The 26,444-nt window shown below is 42.1% G+C and overlaps 1 protein-coding gene and 1 non-coding gene across 3 annotated transcripts in view; both read right to left on the bottom strand.

Moving 5' to 3' along the window:
- Nucleotides 1-11,060: 11,060 nt before the first annotated feature.
- LOC116529658 lies at nucleotides 11,061-11,201 on the bottom strand. The gene has a single exon (XR_004259589.1). It is a non-coding gene; the product is annotated as a U4 spliceosomal RNA (small nuclear RNA).
- A 2,394-nt stretch (nucleotides 11,202-13,595) lies between these two features.
- Nucleotides 13,596-26,444, bottom strand: part of AGO4 (argonaute RISC component 4) — a 46,651-nt gene continuing 33,802 nt past the window's right edge. Inside the window, exons 16-18 of one of the 2 annotated variants that reach the window (XM_032246921.1) lie at nucleotides 20,691-20,792; nucleotides 19,937-20,136; nucleotides 13,596-17,868 (exon numbers count right to left, since the gene is read on the bottom strand). In XM_032246921.1, the coding sequence (XP_032102812.1) occupies nucleotides 17,760-17,868; nucleotides 19,937-20,136; nucleotides 20,691-20,792 (411 nt within the window). In that variant the 3' untranslated portion in view covers nucleotides 13,596-17,759. The remainder of the gene's footprint in view (nucleotides 17,869-19,936; nucleotides 20,137-20,690; nucleotides 20,793-26,444) is intronic. The other variant, XM_032246922.1, reaches the window with a different exon arrangement.

Genomic DNA, 26,444 nt, shown 5'->3' with positions numbered 1-26,444 from the left:
CAGGCCTGTAATCCCAATGCTTTGGGAGGCAGAGGCAAGTGGATCTCCTGAGGTCAGGAATTCCAGACCAGCCTGACCAACATGGCGAAACCCCTTCTCTACAAAAAATACAAAATTAGCCAGGTCATCCCAGCTGCTCGGGAAGCTGAGGCAGGAAAATCGCTTGAACCGGGGAGGCAGAGGTTGCAGTGAGCCAAGATTGTGCCACTACATGTAGCCTGGGCAACAGGAGCGAAACTAAAAACAAAACAACAACAACAAAAAAAGCAAACAAACAAAACTACACACACTTAATGTGTGCGGTCTGATGAGGTTTGACACAATTACACACACATGAAACCTTCACAGCAATCAAGATAACAACCTTATTCATTCCCTCCAAAACTTGACTCGGGCCTCTGTTTCCTGCCTCTCGTCCCTCTCTGCCCTTTCCTCTACAACTGCTAATCTCTTTTCTGTCGCCATAGATGAGTTTTCATTTTGTAGTATTTTATATAACTGGAATAATTTGGGGGACAGCGGGTCTGGCTTCTTCCACTCACCACAAGTATTTTTTCTGAGATTCACCCATGTTGTTATGTGAATCAATAGTTCGTTTCCCTGGACCTTACCATCACTTTTCACAACAAGAAAGGAAGAAGAAAAAAGGTTCTTTCCATTTTATTGCCGAGTGTGCTCCACTGTATGGCTATATGACAATTTGTATGTTTATTCACATGTTGATGGACATTTGGGTTGTTTTCAGTTTGGTATCGTTATAAATAAAATTGCTATGACCATTTGTCTAAAAATCTTTTAAACATTTCCTTATTTTTATTTTGGAGACAAGATCTCACTCTGTCACCCAGGCTAGAGTGGAGTGCAGTAGCGCCATCATAGCGCACTGCAGCCTGCAGCCTTGGCCTCTCAGGCTCAAGCCATCCTCCAGCCTCAGCGCCTGGAGTAGCTGGGACCACACCACCACTCCCGGCTAATTTTTTTTGGCACAGGTGGAGTCTTGCTATGTTGCCCAGGCTGGTCTTGAACTCCTGGCCTCAAGCATCAGCCTCCCAAAGCGCTGGGATTACAGGTGTGAGCCACCACATCTGGCAAGTCTCTAATCCATTTCCAGCTAATTTTTTTATATGGTAAAAAGTAAAGATCAACGTTCACTTTTTTGCTCATGGCTATCCAATTGTTCCAGCATGATTTGTGGAAAACGTTGCCTCCATTAAATTGCCTTGGCACTTGTGTTGAAAATCATACTGGTTAGGTATGTCTTGGGCTATTTCTGGATTCTCTTCTCTGTTCCACATATCTCTTTATGCCAAATACCATACTGTCTTGATTACTGTGGCCATATAATAAATCTTGAGATCAGATAGTATAATTGGTTATCTATTGATACATAACAAATTACTACAGATTTAGAGGCTTGGCCGGGCTCAGTGGCTCACACCTGTAATCCCAGCAGTTTGGGAGGCCGAAGTGGGTGGATCACTTGAGGTCAGGAGTCCGAGACAGCCTGGCCAACATGGTGAAACCCCATCTCTGTTAAAAATACAAAAATTAGCTGGGGGGTGGTGACATGTGCCTGTAATCCCAGCTACTCAGGAGGCTGAAGCAGGAGAATCACTTGAGCCTGGAAGGCAGAGGTTGCAGCGAGCGGAGATTGTGCCACTGTACTCCAGCCTGGGTGACAGAGTGAGACTCTGTCTCAAAATAAATAAATAAATAAATAAAATAATAAAATTTGGAGGCTTAACGCACACATATTTATTATCTCATAGTCTCTGTGGGTCAAGAGTCCAGGTTTAGCTAAATCCTCTGTGAAGCATCTCACAGACTGTAATCAAGATGTATGTAAGCCAGGGCTGGATTCTTATCTGGAGACTAGACTAAAAAATAATTCACTTTCCAGCTCACATGGTTGTTAGCAACCTGAAACTGAGAGCTTCATTTTTTTGTTGTTTGGCAACTGGTGGGCACCCTTATCTTCAAGGGCCCTCCCCAATTCCTTGCCACATGAGCTTCCTCAACATGGCCAGAAAGGTGAAGAGGAGGAGACTGTAGAGTGGATCTGGTAGCAAGAGAGTCTTTTATAACTTAATGTAATCATAAAGTGGCATCCCAGCATCTTTGACATATTTTATTGGTTAAAAGCAAGTCACAGGATCACCCACACTCACAGGAGGTGGGGGTCATGGGGCCATCTCAGAATCTGCCCTCCACAGGTAGTGTAAGTTATACAACTATGTTTTTCTTTCTAAAGTATTTGTGTGTGTGTGTGTGTGTGTGTGTGTGTGTGTGTGTAGTTATTCTAGGTCCTTTTTATTTCCATATAAATTTTAAAATCAAGCATAAATTTCTACCAAAAAAAAAAAAGAGCTCAAGTGATCCACCCCCCTTGGCCTCAAAAAGTATCAAAATTACAAGCATGGGCCATGGCACCTGGCTGGTGCTATTGTCAATGTTTGGTGGGGTTTTTTTTTTTTTCAATTTTATCTTACTGTGTTTAATCAGTAAGCTTAGAGAAGTAGGCTCCTTCCCTGTGTGATCTGTGTGATAAGCCAAGGTTGTCCTGCACTTACTGTGTCTAGGCAGGCAAAGTACATTAAATAAAAAGGAATACTAGCATTACCATTTGCCCTCACTTCTAAGCATGCCCTCTCATCTAAGTCTTATTAGCAATTAAGCCAACCTCTTGCTCTTCAGCAAACTTTAATTTTTTTTTTTTCTGAGATGGAGTTTCACTCTTGTCGTCCAGGCTGGAGTGCAATGGCACAACCTCGGCTCACTGCAACCTCCGCTTCCCAGGTTCAAGAGATTCTCCTGCCTCAGCCTCCCGAGTAGCTGGCACTACAGGTCTACAGGTGTGCTCCACTACACCTAGCTAATTTTGTATTTTTAGTAGAGACAGGATTTCACCATGTTGGCCAGGCTAGTCTGGAACTTCTGACCTCAGATGATCTGCCCACCTCAGCCTCCCAAAGTTCTGGGATTACAGGTGTGAGCCACCACACCCAGACTTTTTTTTCTTCTCGGCCCACTACAACCTCTGCCTCCCAGGTTCAAGAGATCCTCCTGCCTCAGCCTCCCAAGTAGCTGGGACTACAGGTGTGTACCACCACACCCAGCTAATTTTTGTATTTTTAGTAGAGACAGGGTTTCATCATGTTGGCCAGGCTGGTCAGGAACTCCTGACCTCAAGTGATCCTCCTGCCTCAGCCTCCCAAAGTTCTGAGATTACAGGCATGAGCCACTACAGCCACTACGCCCAGCCCTTCCTCCACCTTCTTGATATCTACTTTTCAATGTGTTCTGAACTGGTACAGAAAAGAGGATATGATTTATTAACACCCTATAACGTCAACATTTCCATCTGACTAGTGAAACCCACTTGTATTTCAAAACTCAGGTCATGCCTTCCTGCCTTCATGACAACTTCCTGACATTCCCTCCCCTATGTCCCTTCTTGCACTTCCTGTGGTGCAACATAAAATACTTTGCTGGTCTCCTTTGTTGACATAGCCTTCCTCTTCTTCATCCTCTTTCTCCCATTAAACGTGTAAATCTTAAAAGCATGAAGAAAACCATATATTATTTATCATTGTAGCCCCAGTGCCTACCACAGTATCAGGAAGGCCATAGATGTTCAGTAAATGCTTGCCAAATAAATTGTGACCACATGATCTCAGTCTTGAAAGGCAATGACTGCTCATTATTTGGCAGTTAATGCAAAATCGGAATATAAAATTCTAAATGTATTAACATTACAACTATATAAAATATTATGTATTGAAAGATCACATGTAAAATAAATTGTCATTGCATTTGGGATCTTTTTTTTTTTTTTTTTTGAGACAGAGTCTCGATCTGTGGCCCACGCTGGAGTGCAGTGGCGGGATCTTGGCTCACTACAACCTCCAACTCCCGGGTTCAAGCAATTATCTGCCTCAGCCTCCCGAGTAGCTGGGATTACTGGTGCCTGCTACCATGCCTGGCTAATTTTTTTTTTTTTTTGTATTTTTAGTAGAAATGGGGTTTCACCATCTTGGCCAGGCTGGTCTTGAACTCCTGACATCATGATCCACCCACCTCAGCCTCCCAAAGTGCTGGGATTACAGGCCTGAGCCATCGTGCCTGGCCGCATTTGGAATCTTTTTTAATAAGAATTTTAAAACTCTTCATTATTCCTAGTGTATGGATTCTCTTCCCAACAGCCCACACACTTGGGGGGCTGCAGGGTTAATATCACATGAGACACTAAGACCCTGAAGGCAGCTGGAGGAAGCAAGACTAAATATAAGAGAAACCAAGCACAAATGCCAAGTGCAGGGGCCAAGAGGCAGGACAAGGAAAGAGATCGCAAGGCCTGGAGTTCAGGATTCAATGAGACAGTATTACCAGAACAGCAAGGTTTAGGGCAGAGAGAAGTTGGAGCATTGCTTCTTTTTTGTTGTTGTTGTTGCGGGGGACGGAGTTTCGCTCTTGTTGTCCAGACTGGAGTGCAATGGTGCAATCTTGGCTCACCACAACCTCCAACCTCTGCCTCCTGGGTTCAAGCGATTCTCCTGCCTCAGCCTCCCGAGTAGCTGGGATTATAGGCACGAGTTGCCACGCCCTGGCTAATTTTGTATTTTTAGTAGAGATGGGGTTTCTCCATGTTGGTCAGGCTGGTCTTGAACTCCCGACCTCAGGTGATTCACGTGCCTCGGTCTCCCAAAGTGTTGGGATTACAGGCATGAGCCACCACGCCTGGCCCCAAGCATTGCTTCTATAAGTATCTGTGGAACCCTATGGATTTCATTTGTTTACCATACATTAAAAAGCAGAGCATCTACTATATGCCAGACACTGTGTGCTGGTTTCACAAACATGAATGAGACAGTCCTCAGAAGGATAATACAAAAATACCTAGGCCTATTATAGTAAAAGTGTTGCAAATCAGAGAGTAAAAGAAGATGTTAAAAATAACCAGAGGAGGCCGAGCATGGTTGGTGGCTCACGCCTGTAATTCCAGCACTTTGGGAGACTAACGTGGGTGGATCATGAGGTCAGGAGTTCAAGACCAGCCTGGCCAACATAGTGAAACCCTGTCTCTACTACAAAATACAAAAAAATTATCCGGGCATGGTGTTGTGTGCCTGTATTCCCAGCTACTGGGGAGGCTGAGGCAGGAGAATTGCTTGAACCCAGGAGGTGGAGGTTGTAGTTGAGATCGCGCCACTGCACTCTAACTTGGGCAACAGAGTGAGACTTCATATTTAAAAAAAAAAAAAAAAGAAAACAGAGGGAAAAAGGAAATTACCTTCACAGGAGCTTGTAGTTACATTTCCAATAGAACAACAGAAGCTGAAAGACAATAGAATAGCAGCTTCAAAGTGCTAAAAGAAAAAACCATCAAACGATATTGCTTATTGAAATTGTCATTCAGAAATAAGGAACTAGAGTCAGGCATGGTGGCTTATGCCTATAATCCTAACACTTTAGGAGACCTAGGTGTGATATCACTTGAGCCCAAGAGTTTGAGATAAGCCTGGGCAACATAGCGAGACCCCTGTCTGTACAAAAAAAATTAAAAAATTATTAGCTGGGTGTTGTGCCATGCACCTGTAGTCCCAGATACCTGGGAAACTATGGCAGGAGAATCTCTTGGGCTCAGGAGGGTGAGGCTCTAGTGCGCTATGATCATAGCATCACATTCCAACCTGGAAGACAGAGATTCCATCTCAAATACAAAACAAAACAAACAACAAAAACAGGCAAAAGAATTGAATAGATATTTCTGCAAAGAAAACATACAAATGGCCAATAAGCACACTAAATTATGTTGAATAACACTAACAGTTTGAGAAATGAAAATCAAAACTACAAGATACCATTTCACATTCATTAGGATGATTATTATTAAAAACATAAAAACAACAGAAAATAACAAGCATTGTTGGGAATGTGGAGAAACTGGAACCCGACCTACCCTACATGCTGGTAGGAATGCAAACTGGTGTAGCTGCTATAGAGAACAGTATGGCAGTTTCTCAAAAATCAAACCTAGAATTACCATATAATTCAGCAATTCTACTTCTGAGCATATGCCTAAAAAAATTGAAAAGGGGCTTTGAAGAGCTATTTGTACACCCATGTTCACAGGAGCATTATTCACAACAGCCAAAAGATAGAAACAACCACAGTGTCCAAAACCTGATTAATGGACTGTGGCCTATTCATATAATGGAATACCATATAGCAACAAAAATGAACACATCTCTGTTATATACAACATGGATGAATCCGATAAATATAAAATTGAGCAAAAGAAGCCAAAACCAAAAGATTCTATTTATATAAATTCAAAACAAGCAAAACCACCTGTGGTGTGACAAATTAAGACAGTGTTTTTGTTTTTGTTCTTGTTTTTCAGATGCACAGCCTTGACCTCCCAGCTCGATTGATCCTTCCACCTCAGCCGCCAGAGTAGCTGGGACTACAGGTAGGTGCCACCATACCTGGCTAATTTTTTAATTTTTTTGTGGAGACAGGGTCTTGCCACATTGCCCAGGCTGGTCTCAAGTTTTTGAGCTCAAAGGATCCACCCACCTTGGCCTTCCAAAGTGCTGGAATTATAGGCATGAGCCATGGAATCTGACCTGTTTTGTTTGATTGTTGCGTTTGTTGTTGTTGTTTTTTTTTAGACAGAGTCTTGCTCTGTTGCCCAGGCTGGAGTGCAGTGGCACAATCTCAGCTCACTGCAACCTCTGCCTCCAGGATTCAATTGATTCTCCTGCCTCAGCCTCCTGAGTAGCTGGGAGCACAGGCGCCCTCCACTACACTTGGCTAATTTTTGTAGAGATGGGATTTTGCCATGTTGGCCAGGCTGGTCTCGAATGCCTGACCTCATGATCTGCCAGCCTCGGCCTCCCAAAGTCCTGGGATTACAGGTGTGAGCCACCACACTCAGCCTGTTTTTATTGTTTTTAACAGACAAGGTCTCACTCTGTTGCCCAGGCTGGACTGCAGTGGCTATTCACAGGTGTTATCATAGTTCACTGCAGCGCTGACCTCTTGGCTTCAAGAGATCCTCCTCCTTCAGCCTCCCAAGTAGCTGGGACTACAGACTTGTGCCATCAAACCCAGGTTAAGACAGTGGATATGTTTGATTTTGGTCATGCATATGTTCAAGCCCATCAAATTTTAACATTAAATATGTGCAGCTTTTGTGTATCAATTACACCTCAAAAAACTGTCTTAAAAAAAGATAGTGGCAAAGACAACATGCACACGTATGTTCATTGCAGCCCTGTGTACAATAGCAAAGACCTGGAACCAACTCAAATGCCCATCAATGATAGACTGGACAAAGAAAATATGGTGCATGTACACCATGGAATACTATGCAGCCGTAAAAAACGATGAGTTCATGTCCTTTGTAGGGACTTGGTTGAACCTGGAAACCATCATTCTCAGCAAACTGACACAAGAACAGAAAGCCAAACACCACATGTTCTCACTCATAGGTGGGTGTTGAATGATGAGAACACGTGAACTCAGGGAGGGGCGCATCACACACTGGGGGCAGTTGCGGGGGGAGGGTGCGGAGGGATAATGTGGGGAGAAATGACAGATATAGTATGCACCTAAAGTAAAAAAAAAAAAAAAAAAGATAGTGGCTATCTTTGCGCAGAACAGGCTCAGGTAATGACTCAGAAGGGGTTCTGGAGGGCTTCTGTTTTTAAATCTGGGTGGAAGTTACATGAATGTCTTTGCTTGTGAAAAGTTGAGCTCCACATTTGAGATTGGTATATTTTAGGGCCAGGCACAATGGCCCATGCCTGTAATCCCAGCACTTTGGGAGGCTGAGGCAGGTGGATCACGAGGTCAGGAGTTCAAGACCAGCCTGGCCAAGATGGTGAAACTCATCTTTACTAAAAATACAAAAATAAACCAGGCATGGTGGTGCATGCCTGTAATCCCAGCTACTTGGGAGCCTGAGGCAGGAGAATCACTTTAATCCAGGAAGTGGAGGTTGCAGTGAGCCGAGATCGCACCACTGCACTCCAGCCTGGGCAATAGAGCAAGACTTTGTCTCAAAGAAAAAAAAAAAGGCCAGGTGCAGTGGCTCACACCTGTAATCCCAGCACTTTGGAAGCCTGAAGCAGGCAGATCATGAGATCAGGAGTTCAAGACCAGCCTGGTCAATATGGTGAAACCCCGCCTCTACTAAAAATACAAAAATTAGCCTGGCATGGTGGCAGGTGCCTGTAGCCCCAGCTACTCCAGAGGCTGAGGCAGGAGAATTGCTTGAACCCAGGAGGCAGAGGTTGCAATGAGCCAAGATCATGCCACCACACTCCAGCCTGGGCAACAGAGCAAGACTCCATCTCAAAAAAAAATTGTATATTTTTCTATATGTATACATCAAAAAAAGTTAGAAAAGGGATACAGTAGTTTTCTCCCACTCTTTCCTCTTCCAGTTTTTTCCACTTGTACATCAGATCTCATTCCCTTCCACTTCCTTCAAGTTTGCCCTCTATCATACGTCTTTGCTCTTTCCAGTATTTCCAATTTCTCCCTCTTCACTGACTTGTTCCCTAGTGCATAAATGTGCTCAAATCTCTCCCATTCTGAAAAATGAACCATTTCCCACTCCAGCTAATATCAGAATTCATTCTTTTTATAGCCAACCTGCCAATGATAGTACTACAGGTCCTTCAGATCTCTATAGCCAAGCTTCTGCCTTCTCCAGCCACAGACATTCCTTCCACCAGGGTCACCTATAACTTCCTTGCTGCAAATTCCAATGGAAACTTTTCAGATTTTGTCTTTTTAGATCACTATTGGATAGTTGGCCACTTCCTTCTTCTTTGTAGCTTATGTTTACATGTTTCCAAGCCTTTACATATATGATCGCATCTAATCCTTCTAACCCCGGAATGTAAGTACTAGCACTATCTCGATTTTATGAATAAGAAAACTGAGGCTAAGAGAGGTTAACTTGCTCAGTGTCACACGGCTAACTCCTACACAGCCTATCCTGTACATACTTGATGAAATGCTCTTTTCCCTTGATTTCTAGGACAACTTGTTCTCTTTTATCCATTTGTCCACGGTTTTTTGTTTGTTTTGTTTGTTTCGTTTTTGTTTTTGTTTTGAGATCCAGTCTGTCTCCCTCTGTTGCCCGGACTGAAGTGCAATGGCACAATTTCGGCTCACTGCAACCTCTGCTTCCCGGCTTCAAGTGATTCTCTCGCCTCAGCCTCTTCAGTAGCTGGGATAACAGGCGCCTGCCACCACACCTGGTTTTGTATTTTTAGTAGAGATGGGGTTTCATCATGTTGCCCAGGCTGCTCTGCAACTCCTGATCTCGTGATCCACCTGCCTTGGCTTCCCAAAGAGTTGGGATTACAGGTATGAGCCACTGCACTGGGGCCATTCATGTTTTATTTCCTTTGGACATTCCCCTTCCTCTGTCTACCCTTTAAATATTTGTGTCCCCTAGGCTTCTATGTTTCTCTTCTCTTCTTGGCCTGCATGAGCTTTCTGGGCACACATTTGAATGGTTTTAATTACCACCTATATATTTATGGCTTCCAATCTGTTTTTCCAGTCCGTAGGCACCAGTTCTCATCTCCAGCTTGTACAAAACTGAACTTACCACCTTCTTCCTTCCTAAAATCTGCTTCTTCTCCTGTGTTTATTCTCTCAGTGGCAATATTTTTTCCCCAGCTGCCCAAGCCAGAAACCTCAGAGCCCTTCTAATGAGTCTGCCTCCTTCCCTCACTCTCTGTATCTACTTTGTCACCAAGTTCTGCTTTTTCTATTTTCTGACTACCTCATGTGTTCACTCCTTCTCTTCAAGGGCAGTATCACTGCTTGAATTCAAGCCTCATCATCTTTTGCTTGGCTATTGCAGTAAAACTTGAACTTCTCTTCAGCAGAACTTCAGCTTTAATCTACTCACAATACTGCTGGCAAAATGAACATGGATCAGAGTCTGTTATTTCCCTGTACCTATGAGATAAACTCTGAACTCTGTAAAATGCCATTTAACTTCTGTCCTGTTCTGTCAGGAATTGGTGCCTGCCTTGAGTCCAATTCCTCCCTCACCCCTTATAATTAAAGACTACTAAGATTACTTGAAATTCAGACATATCATGATCTTTTTCTTTTTTTGTCTGTGACTTTGCCCATGACCAGAATTCCTGGAATGCCTTCCTTCACCTTGTTCATTTATAAAACTCTTATTCTTTATGAGGCAACTCAGTTATTAGTTTTTCTAAGAAGGCTTCCTTGATCCCCTAGACTGGGCTAAGGACCTCTTTAAGTGATACCATGGTTCCATGTATACATTTTTCATAGCAGCACTTAACTCTCAAAGCGACCTTTTTATACATATGGCCCCAGGTTTGCAAGTGAACCCCTTGATGGCCAGAACCTTTGTCTTTCATCTTCGTATTTCCTAGCACGTAATAGAAACTCAAGAAATGTTTGTTAAACTAAATTTATTTTCTTCCAACCCACTTGCCCCTGATTTTGTCCCTTTTCTCCCTAAAGACTTGCCACTAGCGAGGGCCAGGCGCGGTGGCTCACGCCTGTAATCCCAGCACTTTGGGAGGCCGAGGCAGGTGGATCACAAGGTCAAGAGATCAAAACCATCCTGGTCAATACGGTGAAACCCCGTCTCTACTAAAAATACAAAAAATTAGCTGGGCATGGTGGCGCGTGCCTGTAATCCCAGCTACTCGGGAGGCTGAGGCAGGAGAATTGCCTGAACCCAGGAGGCGGAGGTTGCAGTGAGCCGAGAACGCGCCATTGCACTCCAGCCTGGGTAACACGAGCGAAACTCCGTCTGAAAAAAAAAAAAACTTGCCACTAGCTAGGCGTGGTGGCTAGCACCTATAACCCCAGCTACTTGAGAGGCTGACGATGGGGGAATCACTTGAGGTCAGGAGTTTGAGGCCGACATAGCATGATCTCATCTCTTAAAAAAAATGTCAGCCTGGGCAACATAGGAAGACTACATCTCTACAGTTGTTTTTATTTATTTATTATTTATTTATATATTTATTTTTAAAATTCAGTCTCCGTAGAGACTGTCAAAAATTGCCAATGCCGACTATATTTCAAGTTGTCATGGCAGGGTATTGGGAAAAGTTTTTAATTACCAATAATCGCGCCTCGGATAAACCTCATTGGTTACAATACTGCCACTGCGCAAAGCTACAGTTGTTTTTTTAAATTAGCTGGGCATGGTGGCATACTCCTGTAGTCCCAGCTTCTTAGGAGGCTGAAGCAGGAAAATCACTTGAGCCCAGGAGTTTGAGGTTGCAGTGAGGTATGATAATACCACTGCAGTTCATCCTGGACAACAGAGCAAGAACCTTGTTAAAAAAAAAAAAAAAAAAAGACTTGCCACTAGCTTCTGGAGAATAGTCAACACAGAAGAAATCAGAGGCAAGAGACAGAGAAAAAGAAACAGAGAAACAGAAGGAACACATGACTTGCGATGGTGCTGATCAGTCTGTCATTGCCTTACTTATTGGCCACCACCCCACAAACACGAGTGGGCACACGAGCCATTCCTGATTGATGTTAGACATTCCCCAGAAATTCAGGGACGGACATGAGCATGGCACAAGTGGTGAGGGGTGTGAGGTGGGAGTAAGGCCATTTGGACACACCTGAATCATACAAAATGAGGTTTCCAGCTGGGCATAGTGGCTCATGCCTGTAATCCCAGCACACTGGGAGGCTGAGGTGAGTGGATCACCTGAGGTCAGGAGTTTGAGACCAGCCTGGCCAACATGGTGAAAGCCCTGTTTCTACTGAAAATACAAAAATTAGCTGGGTGTGGTGGCCCACACCTGTAATCCCAGCTACTTGGGAGGCTGAGACAGAAGAATTGCTTGAACCCGGGGAGGTGGAGGTTGCAGCGAGCTGAGATTGCACCACTGCACTCCAGCATGGGTGACAGAGTGAGATTCCATCTGAAAAAAAAGATTCTATCTCCCAAAATGAAATTTAAAAAATAAAAAATATTCTATCTCCCAAAATAAAAAAAAAAAAAAGAGGGATTCTATCTCTCAAAGAAGGAGTAAGAGAAAGCATTTGACCCAGCTTGCCAGTCACTTTATATTGATATCTTTATTACAGCAACACTAGTTTTTTTATTTTCTGACTACCTCATGGTTTCTGACGGCAAAATGGTTAATCAGTAACAAGATCTTTTCTTTAATTTTACAAGGAAAAATTCTTGGAGTTGAAGCAGTATTGATACAATGCCCAGCAACACTCTGTTGCTGGGATAAAGATGTCAATAGAAAATGACTGACAGACTGGCTGCAGTGGCTCCCAACTATAAGCACAGAGAGGCCAAGGCGGGAGGATTGCTTGAGCCCAGGAGTTTGAGACCAGCCTGGGCAACATGGCAAAACACCATCTCTACAAAAAAATACAAAAATTAGCCAGGCATGGTGATGTGCACCTCCTGTAGTCCCTGCTGCTCAGCAGGCTGAGGTGGGAAGATCGCTTGAGCCTAGGATGTCAAGGCTGCAGTGAGCCATGATCCTGCTACTGCACTCCAGCCTGGGTGATAGAGCAAGACCCTGCCTTAAAAAAAAATAAAAAATAATAAAAAAATAAAGTGACTGGGCCGGGCACGGTGGCTCATGCCTGTAATCCCAGCACTTTGGGAGGCTGAGGCGGGCGGATCAAGAGGTCAGGAGTTCAAGACCAGCCTGACCAACATGGTGAAACCCCATCTTTACTAAAAATACAAAAATTAGCCGGGTGTGGTGGCAGGCGCCTGTAATCTCAGCTACTCCAGAGGCTGAGGCAGGAGAATCGCTTGAACCTGGGAGGCAGAGGTTGCAGTGAGCCAAGATTGCGCCACCGCACTCCAATCTGGGAGATACAGCAAGACTCCGTCTCAAAAAAAGGAAAAAAATAAAGTGACTGATATATAGTAGGCACTCAGTGTTAATCTTACTGCCTCTTCCTCCATCCCATTCTAAATTAAAATGAATTCTTTGAAGAATTAAGTTTTTACTCCTCTGTGTTCCCAGAACCTAGGCAGAGCAAGGCATGCACCCAGTTCATGATAAATGTTTGATAACTGATAAATATGGAGGAGATAGTATACAGATGGAAAAAACAGCTACCTTCTAGTAGAGTTATATGCAGAACTTTCTCCTCTGGCGAACTATAAATTCCCTAAGGAATTGTCCCTGCCATAACTTAGCAAAAGGGCTTTGCTGGTGGGAATTTTTATGAACATGAGACTGGAGAGCCCCAGGTTTGATGAATTTGAACAGCTTCTCCTCTGGAGAAGTTAAGTCTTATAAAGTGTGTGGCCACGCTGCCCTCTTGGAGACTGAAAATTCTTCTCAAGCATTGCTTAAATAGATCTTCCCATTAAGAGCCATATCCAGAACTCCAATCTTGTAAAAGTTTTCATATGTGAAATGTTACTGAAAGCTCTTCTAAAATTCCCAAATAGCAATTTCTTTTTTAAAAGTTTTATTTTAGTTTTAATTGACACATAATTGTATACCAAACAGCAATTTTTAAAAATAGGGAGACCCAGGAGTTAAAAACACAAAGTTCTTCCACTGTTCTTTGTAAAATTTCTCATATTGAGAAAATTGTTTTTAAAAAGCAACATGTATGTTGCCATTACAGTGTACTGCATATTTATTAGACAATTGACAAGAAAAACAATTTTTGGCACAAGAATGCCAATTTATTCCTTTTTTGGACACATACACACAAAACATCCCTGCAGGCCAAAAAAAAATTGCAAAATTTAAACGATCATCATCTTATCTCAACATGGGGATACAACCCCTCCCTTAATAGTTTAGAAAGTACCTCGTATTGCTAGAGACATACATCCAGTCCAAATTTAATAAAATACATTTTAAAACATTACAGGTCTAATATAGAAACAAAAATCACACCATTAGTCAAATGAACAAATGCGAACATTTTCAGCCACTAGACATAGAAAAAGCATGAATATGTCAATAGCAAGGCATAAGAAAATGGTGAATCAACAACAAGATCTTTCCTTCAATTTTACAAGGAAAACTTGGAGTTGAAGCAGTATTGATACAATGCCCTCAGCCTCCACTTTCTTAAAATGAAAGCAGAGCTACCACCTTGCTATTGAGCAAGATAATCCTACAGCACATTCACAAAAGATCGTTAGGACAGGGTGGAGAGAGTAAGCCTTGTTATACAGTGGATTATATTTTCCCACTCGAAGGGTAGGCAGCTTTGCCAGGTAGATAGGCTCTGATATAGGCCGGGCACCAGATCCTAAAACACAGACCATATGGAACATGTCTGCTTGAAAATCATCACCTTTGGAAGCAGCAAATAGAATTTACAGTAAGAATGAATATGTTCTGCTGCCCAGAACACTGACTACATTCAGCCAGCTAATTCACTTTATAAACCATTCAGGATTCAACAGCTAACACCACCACCACCAAAACATAATTGGTTCAACATTTGGGTCATCACCACTCTCATAATGTCCCCACTTCTTTTTATTTATTTATTTTTTTTGAGACAGAGTTTCACTCTTGTTGCCCAGGCTGGAGTGCAGTGGCGCAATCTAGCTCACTGTACCCTCTGCCTTCCGGGTTCAAGCGATTCTCCTGCCTCAGCCTCCCGAGTAGCTGGGATTACAGGCATCCGCCACCATGCCCAGCTAATTTTTTGTATTTTTAGTAGACATGTGGGTTTCACCATGTTGGCCAGGCTGGTCTCGAACTCCTGACCTCAGGTGATCCACCTGCCTCGGCCTCCCAAAGTGCTGGGATTACCGCACCCGGCCAATGTCCCGACTTCTTATCCCCAAATGGTTACTCTTTAGCGTTGTTACATTTAAATCTTTCACACCACATGACAGTGCCTAAACAGGATGCATTTAAAAAACAAAAACAAACCAAACCAGCCTAAAACTACTTCTAGAGAATGCACACCTCCCATTGATTGACACATGCATAACGATTCAGTCAGTCCCAAAGGGGTTACCTATTCAAATTGTCAAGCCGAATTAGAGTAAAACTATGCATTCAGACTTGCTTGCAATCGTATTGCTGCAACTCTGATTCTGCAGTGATTAGCTCTTAAAGATTCACCCCTCAGCAAGTTTTTGCCAATAATCCCAGTTCTCCCAAATTTCTTTCCTTTTGTCCAAAATGACAGCATTGCACCTTTAGTGGTACTATTTTCCTATAAAAATAGGCCTCCCGGCTTTTCTTCTACCACCACACTGATTCACCCCAGTGTACCAGGACTGACTGAGGTCTTACAAGCGGTATTGTTCGAGGTCGAGCGTAGAGCAAGGCAAGCTAATCAGGGCTTTCTGGCACGTGGCCTTGCTCCCTGCTCCACACATGCCAGGAGATGGTGAGAAGTGATGCTTCTTCTGTGCGTTATTAATAAGCAAGCCCGAGGCACTCAGGTGCAGATGTGGTGCCCGCTGGCCGGCCAGCCAGCCACCAAGAGTTCTTCACATCTCGGACTCCAGTGAGTCCTCCTTCTCCTAAAAAAGCTTCCGTTTTTTTCCTCCTCTTGGGTCCAGAGTGGCCATGCTGAAGGGTATTCTTTGTGCTCTCCCTGAACAAGTACGAATAAAAGCAGCAGCCAGCCCCTCACCAACATGTCCTGATTTGTATTATCCAAGTGAGGTATTTGCAAAAAAAAAAAGGACATTTTAAAGAAATTAACATCTGCCATCTCTTCACTCCTGCCTATGTTGTGCTTCAGTTACAGAACTTGCTTTCATCCCACTGTCTGCAGGGATTAAGGACGTCTGCACTCATCCTAATGAGAAACAGGCCTCGATCAACAACATTGTAAAATTCTCTCGGAGACCAGTCTCAGCAAACACAGGTGGCGCTGCTGATCAACAGCACATGGAAATGTAAACTTCAATGTATTTACAAGTTTGTTTAAATGACTGAAGAAAAACAGTGCTTTATATTGCTGGGATTTTGAGAAGGCTAGTTCATGAGATTTGGACCATCTAATGAGTTCAAGCAAACACCCTTCACCATCATTTCCCCGCCAGCAGTTTCCAGACAGGGGTGGCAAAATTGTTTTCACCACATTGTGTCTATCTCTTTCCCTAGCACCTTCCTCAGCTACATGGAGTGTGACTCCAGGCCTCTTATCCCCCTTTCCATCTCTCACTCGTGATGTCCTGGATAGAGAATTACAAGTCAGTAAAATCTGGGCTGGGAAACACTGGCTGGAGCTACCAAGACACTATGTAACTGTTGTCCATTCACAAAGTATTATCTACACTACATACAGAATACATTTTCCCCTACATTTTAACGGATGCTGGCTGTAGAGCAACTCCCTTTGTTTGGAGAAAGAAGGAATCCCATCTCCCTGTGAGGGGGATCCAGAATTTATTAAGAAAAATCGACCTTTTCCACACAGTTTTAGTTTAATAAAAGGAAAAAAAAAAACCACCAAGCACATTTCAGGTCGAAAGAGAAGCAAAAAGTTTGTTCTGCAAGTAGTCATGTGAGTTACCTTGATTCCCAGGAAAAGAAATTTTAAATGCTGGTACATTTTTGCAAGTTGCAGCATCACTCAATGTACCTTAAGGACTGGCAAAGCCTTTCCAATAAGGAAGCATCCTGGTTCTAGCTTATTTTAAAACAAAGTGACAGGGCACCAACTGTGAATATAAAACAGGTAAAAATAATTCTTGAAAAAGGCATGGAAATATATGTCTTTTCTGACTGGTTTCAGAAATTGCCAGATTATGATATATAAGAAAGAGCTGATAAAATCATACCGAAATCTCATCTAGAAAACTACACTGTTGGGGAGGGAAGAGGAGAGACCTTAAAAAATGTTTATTGCCAAAGTTAAGCTTCTATGAGAAAAGTTTAAAAACCATTTAGATCTAACAAACCACACAGCAGCATAAAATGGGCACTTTTGAAAACTTGGAAAAATACTAAAAACTAATTTTTTTTTTCAAATAGGGGGAAACATGAGTACTTTTACCATGGCAGTGTTATCTCTGTCACTGTGACATGCATTACATCTGTTTATGTCACACATTCACAAAAGTCAACCAAATAAGAGAACTGCCTATTTGAATCTGCAGCCAAATATAGTGCAAATTGCCTGGCAGCATGTTCTTGCACCAGCACAAGTCTGCAGAGATCAATAAGATAAAGTAGTAAAACTAATAAAACTCTGTAAAACTTTCAAAAACTAATGCTCGTTAAAGGCATTTACAGTGGCAAAGTCAGAAATCTTCATTAAAAAGTCTATGGACCCACACAATTAAATAGTTACACTGAACTTGAAGTAGATTGTTTGGTTTTTCTCTCCCACTTATGCATACACCCCACTCAATGACTACAGAAAAAAGGAATAATCTTCTCTTCTAAGACTAGAGGGATGCGGTGAACACCACAGCTAGCAAAATATTCCATAGAAATCCTTCTTGTAAAGTCCTTTAGAAAGTTCAGGCTCATTAGCCTTTGCACATTGAGGTAAAAATTCAGTCCAGTGCATCAGAAAAGATAATCTATGAGTATCTATTACTTTAAAAAAAATGGCTCAATTTTGTTGACGCATCAGACAGTGCTGCAAAGTATAGATTCAGTGCAACTATTCCGAGCTGCTGGTAGAAGACCACCTGAAGTCAACTTGGCTCCATCTACAGGCGGTAGGCATTTGAAACATTTTGAGGCTGCATGGGGTGCCAAACTGGTTGAGTTCTTTTTCTGAAACTGTCAGGCAAAATACATCGTGTGCTGGGTATCGTGGTGGATTTGCACAGCCTTAGCCAAGGCCTGAGGATCCCGGCCGTTGCTTTGTCCTGACACATGACTGCCTTCAGCACTGTAAAGAAAATAAAACAAAACAAACAAACAAAAAAGAACAGCTGTAACAGAAGACCACTTCAAACTTCACGTTTCAAATAGCACAAACAGTACTAGATTCTAAGGGATCTTAGGCTCAGGCTTTGGCTTCTTAGAATAATTTGTTATGTCCCTCTAAATATCAGTTGACTCAACTGAACTTTAATGGGCTGCTGCAAGAATTAGATAATAAAATGTCTGCAAAGACACAAATCCTTAATAGTATCTGTGTAAAGATTTCTACTGCCCATTACGCCTGGCCAATTTCTTTAGGCTTCAGTCAAATGTCATTTTTCCCCATAGAAATCTTCTTTGACTTTAAGGTCCGGGTCAGAGCCACCTGGAACATGCTCTCACAGAATCCTATATTTTTCTTTCATGGTACCAAACACAATTGAAATTAAATTTTTACTTCGGTAATTATTTTCCCACCAGGATGTAAACTCCAAGAAAGCGGCAACTTTGTCCCCCTTGCTCACCACTGTATCCTTAGTGTCCAGCATGTAGCAACAGAGTCTCAATAAACCATTAGTTGAATGAATGCATCTATGTACCTGGCAGAGTGATGGAACATAGGAGATTCCCAGCATATGCTACTGTGCCACCAGTCTCTTCTTGTCTTCCCCTCACTAACTATATAACCTTGGATACGTAATAACTCCTCTGAACTTTGGTCTTTTGGAGTAACAACAACTTCTAAACATACTACTTAAGGATACCATCTGATATAAAGGGCTTGACTAGCTCTTCCCTCTTCTGACTTTCTCTTTAAGTGATTATTATCCTTATCGTCTAGGCTCAAAATCTTAGCCATCTTTTACTTCATCCTCTCCTCCACCACAAATATTCAATTAACTGTTAAGTCCTATCTGTTCTATCCTACGAATAGCATTTTACATTTAACAAACACAGTCTTGCTCTAATATACTTGTCCAGCCTCATGCCTGCTGTTCCCCTTTAATATCCTCCAGCCAAAGAAAACGTGCTACTGTACAAACATGTCACTTGCTTTCTCTCCTTTGTGTCCGTTGTTCTCTCTGCTCTGAAAATTCTTTTCTCTTTTTTATAGAGCCAAATTCTACCCATCCAGCTATGAAATCTTTAAAAGCCTCTCCTCTGGTGTCCCATTGCACTTTTATCTACAGTGACTTGGGCTACTAGTTAGTTGCATATTTGCCTGCTTCGTCTCCCATACTGAAACATAAAATCCCTGTGGACAAGAAACATGTCTTACTCATGTTAGTATTTCTAGCACCTAGCACAATGCTGGGCACATAGTCAATACCTAATAAATATGCTGAATAAATGAAAGCACGTTGCAGTATGGAAGGTACAAGGCCACAGCTGGACATTTTCCATAACAGTGTATTTTCAATCCTTACAGAAATAGACTTGCAGTGGAATGTCTACTATTTAGCAGCTGAATTCAGACTTGGGGAAGAGCCCAGAAACTGCTACACTTCACAGATGGTCATTTGGAAAAGAAAATTAATGTAGAGAGCTTGTTTAGCTATTTAATAGTAGCTTAGGAATAGGTCAAAATATCAGATTCTCTGATTCTCTTGCGATGCCTATTTGAGAGAGAATGGGCTGCATCCCCTCTCCCACACACACATCCAGATTCACTCTAGGGTATTTTTCCAGAATGTACCAAAAGCAAAGTGAACTGGTCAGGCCTTCCAACTTGCATTATGTGGAATCCACAGCCCTGTGACTGCTTTGACTGGAGCCAGGGTACTATGCTGACCACTTTTTGAGGCTACTTAGGACCTGAGCGGAACTGAAATGCATTTTACTCTGTGGGAAAACCACAGGCAGCTCCAAATTAAACTCCTTTAGAGACACAATACAAGTATAAACAAGCCTGAGCACTTCTTGGACCAAAAGACACATTATAAGCTCTCAGAGGCACATGAATTTTATTTGTTCCTTACAATTTAAACCCTGAGAAGAAGTTTAAATCCTTAAAAAAAATTTTTCTGTAGTAGCTCATTGTTTTAACATGCTGCTAAAATATAAAGAGACTTTATTGTGCCTAAGAAACTTGCCTGTCATGATCTTTATCCACCAGATGATACCTTGCCCTAAATGCTACAAGCCGGGCATAATATGCAGGGGCTGGAATAGAGACGGAGCGAGTGCACCTCACATAGGTGTGACACAGCTGGTAAGTCAGCAGCTGGAGTTCATCTGCAGTGAAGCAGTTGTCATCCCACAAGACCTGGTAATGTGAGGGACGGCTGGTTCCCTGGGGAGAGAGTTTTATGATTAATTTTTTTTGAGATGGACTGTTGTTCTGTCACTGAGGCTGGAGTGCAGTGGCACAATCTTAGCTCATTGAAACCTCTGCCTATGGGGTTTGCAATTCTCCTGCCTCAGCCTCCCAAGTAGCTGGGACTAGAGGTGCATGCCACCATGCCCAGCTAATTTTTGTATTTTTTAGTAGAGACAGGTTTCACCACATTGCTCAGGCTGGTCTCAAACTTGTGACCTCAGGTGATCTGTCCACTTCAGCCTCCCAAAGTGCTCAGATTACAGGCATGAGCCACCGCACCTGGCCTGATTAACATATTTCTGACATGACACAAGAGGAGAAAATAATTGAAGCCTATTCCTTAAACTCAGAAATACTTCTGCCTAGCACACCTACAAGCAGATACCTAGACCAAAAGATAACAATTCTAGGATACAAGCATTAACAAAGTTGGGCACAGTGTTAAATAATAAGTCTGCTCAAGCTAGTTGCTGAATTTGCAAACATCTCCATATCAAGTCAAAGATCTGAACCAGCCTCCAAATTACCTGAATTCCTGCATGACTACAGAGGTAAAAGTCAAACTCAGATGGATGTGTGATGGTACTATCCACTGTAGTGCCTGCTGGTACATTCCCACTTTTCCCTACCTACAAAAAACAAAAAAGTAATTAGTCATCAAAGTGCCAAACTGTGCTCAGGCCATTTTTTTCTTTTGTGTGTTAATTGGGAGCAAGTTGGTAAATATCTCTTAAATGAAGTGTTGAAAATCACTTTCATTCAAATGTTGAATCTTCTGTAACTTTCCGCCCAACCATTTTAACCTGAAGTATTTTCACAAATATGCTCCAGGATTTCTTCAGGGGATTCAGACAAAAAAAAAACTTACCCGTGGCTTTGGGCTACAACATTATCATGTATTTACAGATGACACAGCGGTATGTTCACAAAGGGAAAAAAAAAAAACATTTAACATTTAAGATAGATACACTCTCTGAGAAGTTTTATTCCTTACTTGGAATAAAAAAAATTCACAACTTTCAGTAAAAGTAAGTCTAAGGAATCTTTAAACTGATTTACCAGGTTCAACAAAACTAATACTTTTTTCTTTTCTTCCTTTTTTTTTTTTTTTTTTTTTTTTTGAGACAAGGTCTCATTCTTTGACTCAGGCTGGAGGGCACTGGCAGGATCATAGCTTACTGCAACTTTGGACTCCTGGCCTCAAGGGATCCTTCCACCTCAGCCTCCTCGGTAGTTGGGGTTATAGGCACATGCCATCATGTTTGGCTAATGTTTTCTTTGGAGAGACAGGGTCTCATTTTGTTGCCCAGGCTGGTCTCAAACTCCTGGGCTCAAGCACTTCTCCCACCTTGGCCTCCCAAAGTGCTAGGACTACAGGTGTGAGTGACCACAAATGGCAATAACGAATACTTTTTTTTTTTTTTTTTTGAGACAGAGTCTCACATTGTCACTGGGACTGGAGTGTAGTGGTGCGATCTTGTCTCAATGCAACTTCCACCTCCCACCTAACTTCCCAAATAGCTGGGATTACAGGAGGCCACCACCACGCCCAGCTAATTTTTTTGTATTTTTAGTAGACATGGGGTTTCACTCTGTTGGCCAGGCTGGCCTCAAACTCCTGACCTAGTGATCCCAAGTAGCCTCGGCCTCCCAAGTAGCTGGGATTACAAGCGTGAGGCACTGTGCCCGGCCAATACTTTATTTAAAAAAAAAAAAAAAAAGTCACTGGCAAATGGTTATTAGGAAGAAAGCACTTAAATGAGAACTAAAAAACAGTTTCAGATCTAGGCCCAGACTTGCAACTACATACCATGAACAAAGCTTAATATATTTAAACCTCAATCTAATCATTTATAAAATTAGGTGACACTCTCTTACCCTTTTAAAACTCCAAGAAAAACTCTACAGACAAAATTTGAAAATCAAATTTCTAGGAAGGCACGAGGGGAACTTCAGAAATGCATTACAAGGGAAGGAATTCCATCTTGCTATTTGGTCACCCTCTTCTGCTGTATAGCAGGGTTCAGTATGAACATGTTTATTTAGCATATAGGCACAAATTTGATGGGAGTTTACTTGGCTCCATTTTAACTATTGTTAAATTGCATTTGTTTCCCAAAGTGTGTTCTTTGGGAAAATTAGTTTTGCAGGATGTGTGTAGGTATTTTATGGTGAGACAAATCGGAGAAACATGGGGCCAAACTAAAGTTAAAAAGGTTTTTTCTAATGTATGACTTTTCAGAACCTTTATTTTGTCATGTATAATCTTTAAGAGGGATATGGAGTATATAGCACTTTCTAAATTTATTTTATCCTTTAAAAAAACCAAAAAACAAAAAACTTCTCTGTTTCTACATATGACAGCCTGAAGAGGTGGTGCCTTGGAAAAAAGAAAATCCAGGCCTTTCAATTCAGCAGTTATTGCTTGAGTACCCACATGACTGCTAGGCTCTGCAGCAGATGTTGGGATGACAGCCAGTGGCATCAAGATAACTAATAAACTTGCCTTCATGCCTTCGTGAAAATTACATACAATAAACTGTAACACAATGTGACAAGGGAAGATGGGAGGCATTGGGAAAAGCTGATGAGTAGGTGAGCTATGCCTTCTAAGAAGTAGGAGCTGAAAAGGGAAGCTGAGTAAAAAACAGGAAACACTCCAAATACCCCTAAACTCAGAAATAGATAAGCAAACTGTGGCTCATCCATATTATGAAATACTACTCAGCAATAAAAAAGGACAAATTCCTAATATATACACAACTTAGATGAATCTCAAATGCATTATGCTAAGCAAATAAGGCCAGACTCAAAGGCGATGATTCTATTTATATGATGTGGGAAAAGGCAAAACTGTCAGAACAAAACACATATCAGTGGTTGCCAGGGGCTGGGAGTGAAAGAAAGATAACTACAAAAGGATACATGAGGATTTTTTAGTATGATAGAATTATTATATAGTCAGCCCTTGGTATCCATAGGTTCTGCGTCCAGGAATTCAACCAACTGTGGATAGTCTTTAAAAAGGTTTGGATATACTAATTACCCTGATTTGATCACTATACATTATATGTATGAAAACTCACTATGAAACCCATATATATGTACAAATTATTATGTGTCAATCAAAAAATATAAATATACATTTTAAAGACCTGACACATATACAAAAAAATTGTTAACATGTTTAAAAATTTAATTTTAATATGAAAAAAATTTAAAACAGTAGAACATAGCATTTACATTGCATTCGGTACTAAAGCAACCTAGAAAAATATTTAAAATAACAATTCAACAGTAAAAACTTATAAGAATATTAAAATACAGTAGAAAAACTATTTAAGCCTTTACATTAGGTATTAGGTATTATAAGTAATCTAGAGATGTTTTAAAGCAAGCTTTTCCAACCCGCAGCCCATGGGCTGCATGCGGACCAGGATGGCTTTATTTTTATTTTTATTTTTATTTTGAGACGGGTTCTCGCTCTGTCATCCAGGCTGGACTGCAATGCACAATCTCAGCTCACTGCAACCTCCACCTCCCGGGTTCAAATAATTCTCCTGCCTCAGCCTCCTGAGTAGCTGGGACTACAGGCGCAGGCCACCATGCCCAGCTAATTTTCATATTTTTAGTAGGGATGGGGTTTCACCATGTTGGCCAGGTAGTCTCCATCTCCTGACCTTATGATTCACCTACCTGGGACTCCCAAAGTGCTGGGATTACAGGCGTGAGCCACCACGCCCAGCCCCAGGACAGCTTTAAATGTGGCTCAATACAAATTCATAAACTTGGGCCTGGTGCAGTGGCTTTCATGCCAGTAATCCCAGCACTTTGGGAGGCCAAGATGGGCGGATTACTTGAGGCCAGGCATTCAAGATCAGCCTGGCCAACATGCTGAAACCCCATCTCTACTAAAAATCCAAATGGCAGGCATGGTGGTGGGTGTCTGTAATCCCAGCTACTTGGGAGGCTGAGGCAGGAGAATCACTTGAACCTGGGAGGCAGAAGTTGCAGTGGGCTGAGATCAAGCCATTGCACTCCAGCCTGGGTGACAGAGTGAAACTTGGTCTCAAAAAAAAGAAAAAAAGAAAATTGTAAATTTTCTTAAAACATTATGAGATTTGTTTGTGATTTTTTTTTAAAGCCCATCAGTTACGGCTAGTGTATTTTATGTGTGGCCAAGGACAATTCTATTTCCAATGTGGTCCAAGGAAGACAAAAGGTTGGACACACTAGTTTTTTTTTGTTTTTTTTGTTTTGTTTTGTTTTGTTTTGAGACGGAGTTTCACTCTTGTTACCCAGGCTGGAGTGCAATGGCACGATCTCGGCTCACCGCAACCTCCGCCTCCCGGGTTCAGGCAATTCTCCTGCCTCAACCTCCTGAGTAGCTGGGATTACAGGCATGCGCCACCATGTCCAGCTAATGTTTTGTATGTTTAGTAGAGACGGGGTTTCACCATGTTGACCAGGATGGTCTCGATCTCTTGACCTCGTGATCCACCCGCCTCGGCCTCCCAAAGTGCTGGGATTACAGGCTTGAGCCACCGCGCCCGGCTGGACACCCTAGTTTTAAAATATATGGGAAGATGTGCACAAGTTATATGCAATTACTACACCACTTTTTTTTTTTTTTTTTTTTAAAGATGTAGTCTTGCTGTGTTGCCCAGGTTTGTCTCAAACTCCTGGGCTCAAGTGATCCTACTGTCTCAGCTTCCTAAGCAGCTGGGACTACAGGTATGCAACACCACACCTAGTTTACTATACCATTTTATATCAAGGACTTGAGTATATGTGGATTTTGGTATCTGCAGGAGATCCTGGAACCAATCCCCCATGGATTCTGAGGGATGACTGTGTATTTTTATCGTGATGGTTAGAGAACTGTATGCATTTGTCAAAACTAGGGCCAGGTATGGTGGCTCTGCCCATGAAACACTAAACAAATATCAGTGTTTAATGGGCAGAAGGAGAAAGAGGAATCAAAAAAGTCAGATCACAGGCCAGGCACAGTGGCTCATGCCTGATTTCCCAACACTTTGGGAAGCCAAGGCAGGAGGATCGCTCGAGTCCAGGAGCTCAAGACCAATCTGGGAAACAAAGTTAGACCCTGTCCCTAAAAATGTGTGTGTGTATATATATATATATATATATATATTTTAAGTAGCCAAGTATGGTGGCACTGGCCTGTAGTCCCAGCTACTCAGGAGGCTGAGATGGGAGAATTGCTTGAGCCCAGGAGGCCGAGGCTGCAGTGAGCCATGATAATATACATCATTGTACTCCAGCCTAAGTGACAGGACAAGACTATCTCAAAAATATGAAAAATAACAACAAAAAGCTTAAGTATGCACTCAACTAAAACTAGATACTAAAAAATTAGGGTGCATTTTACTGTATCTATATTATACCTTAAAAAATAATGAAAACAGTGGATGGAAGGGATGTACTCATTCTAGAGATAAGAATGTAGAGTGGATATGGGAAATGGAAGATGTATAAGGTCATGATGGAAGATAAAATGCAAATGTTGTTTTGGCCACTTTGGGAAAACACTAAACACCACAGGAAAGCATCTGGTAAGCAATGGGGAATACCTGAAGATTTCCAAGCAGCAGAGTAGCACAATAAGATCTGTGTTTTCGCAGCAGGGTAGAGGATGCTCTTGCGAAGGAAGAATGGAGACAAGGAGACTTCCTGGAGTCTCCTGCAATACAAAACAATTCTGCCTAGCAGCAGAACACACAAGAGGAAGAACTGAGACCAGAGAGATTTCAGGGCAGAACACAGAGACTATGTTATAAATGTGTATGAAGGGACTGGAAAAGGGGAAAAGAATTTAAAGACAACTCTGAAGTGTCTAGCTTGGTTGACTTAATATACAGTGATGCCAAGTAATAGAATAAAAGGAAAATTGGGGGAGGAATAGGCTTTGGATGGGGATAAAACAACAAATAGAAGGTTTAGACATGTTTTGCTTGAAATGCCTGTGGTAGAGCGTATTACTGGCGCCAAATATTCCCATGCCCCTCCCTGGGGGAGGATTATACATCCACACCCCATTATCTCAGGAGTGACTTCCTTTGGCTGATAAAATGCGGCAGGAAATGTGTTACTTCTGGGCCAGCACATGGCTTGTCCTGTATCTTTTCTCCCCTCTGCCAGTATGACTGGCAAGGTTCCAGCTAGATGCTTCTTTGTCAGCCTAGGTTCCAAAGGGAGGACAGCAGGGTCACAGCTGCAGCAGAGCCACAATGAATGTGTAATGTGAGTAAGAAACAAGT

This window comes from Sapajus apella, unplaced genomic scaffold (genome assembly GCF_009761245.1).
Source record: "Sapajus apella isolate SASKATOON/1434 unplaced genomic scaffold, GSC_monkey_1.0 scaffold62, whole genome shotgun sequence".
Lineage (NCBI taxonomy): Eukaryota > Metazoa > Chordata > Mammalia > Primates > Cebidae > Sapajus > Sapajus apella.
Note: the sequence above shows the minus strand (reverse complement) of the source record. Positions and strands in the feature narration are given on the sequence as shown.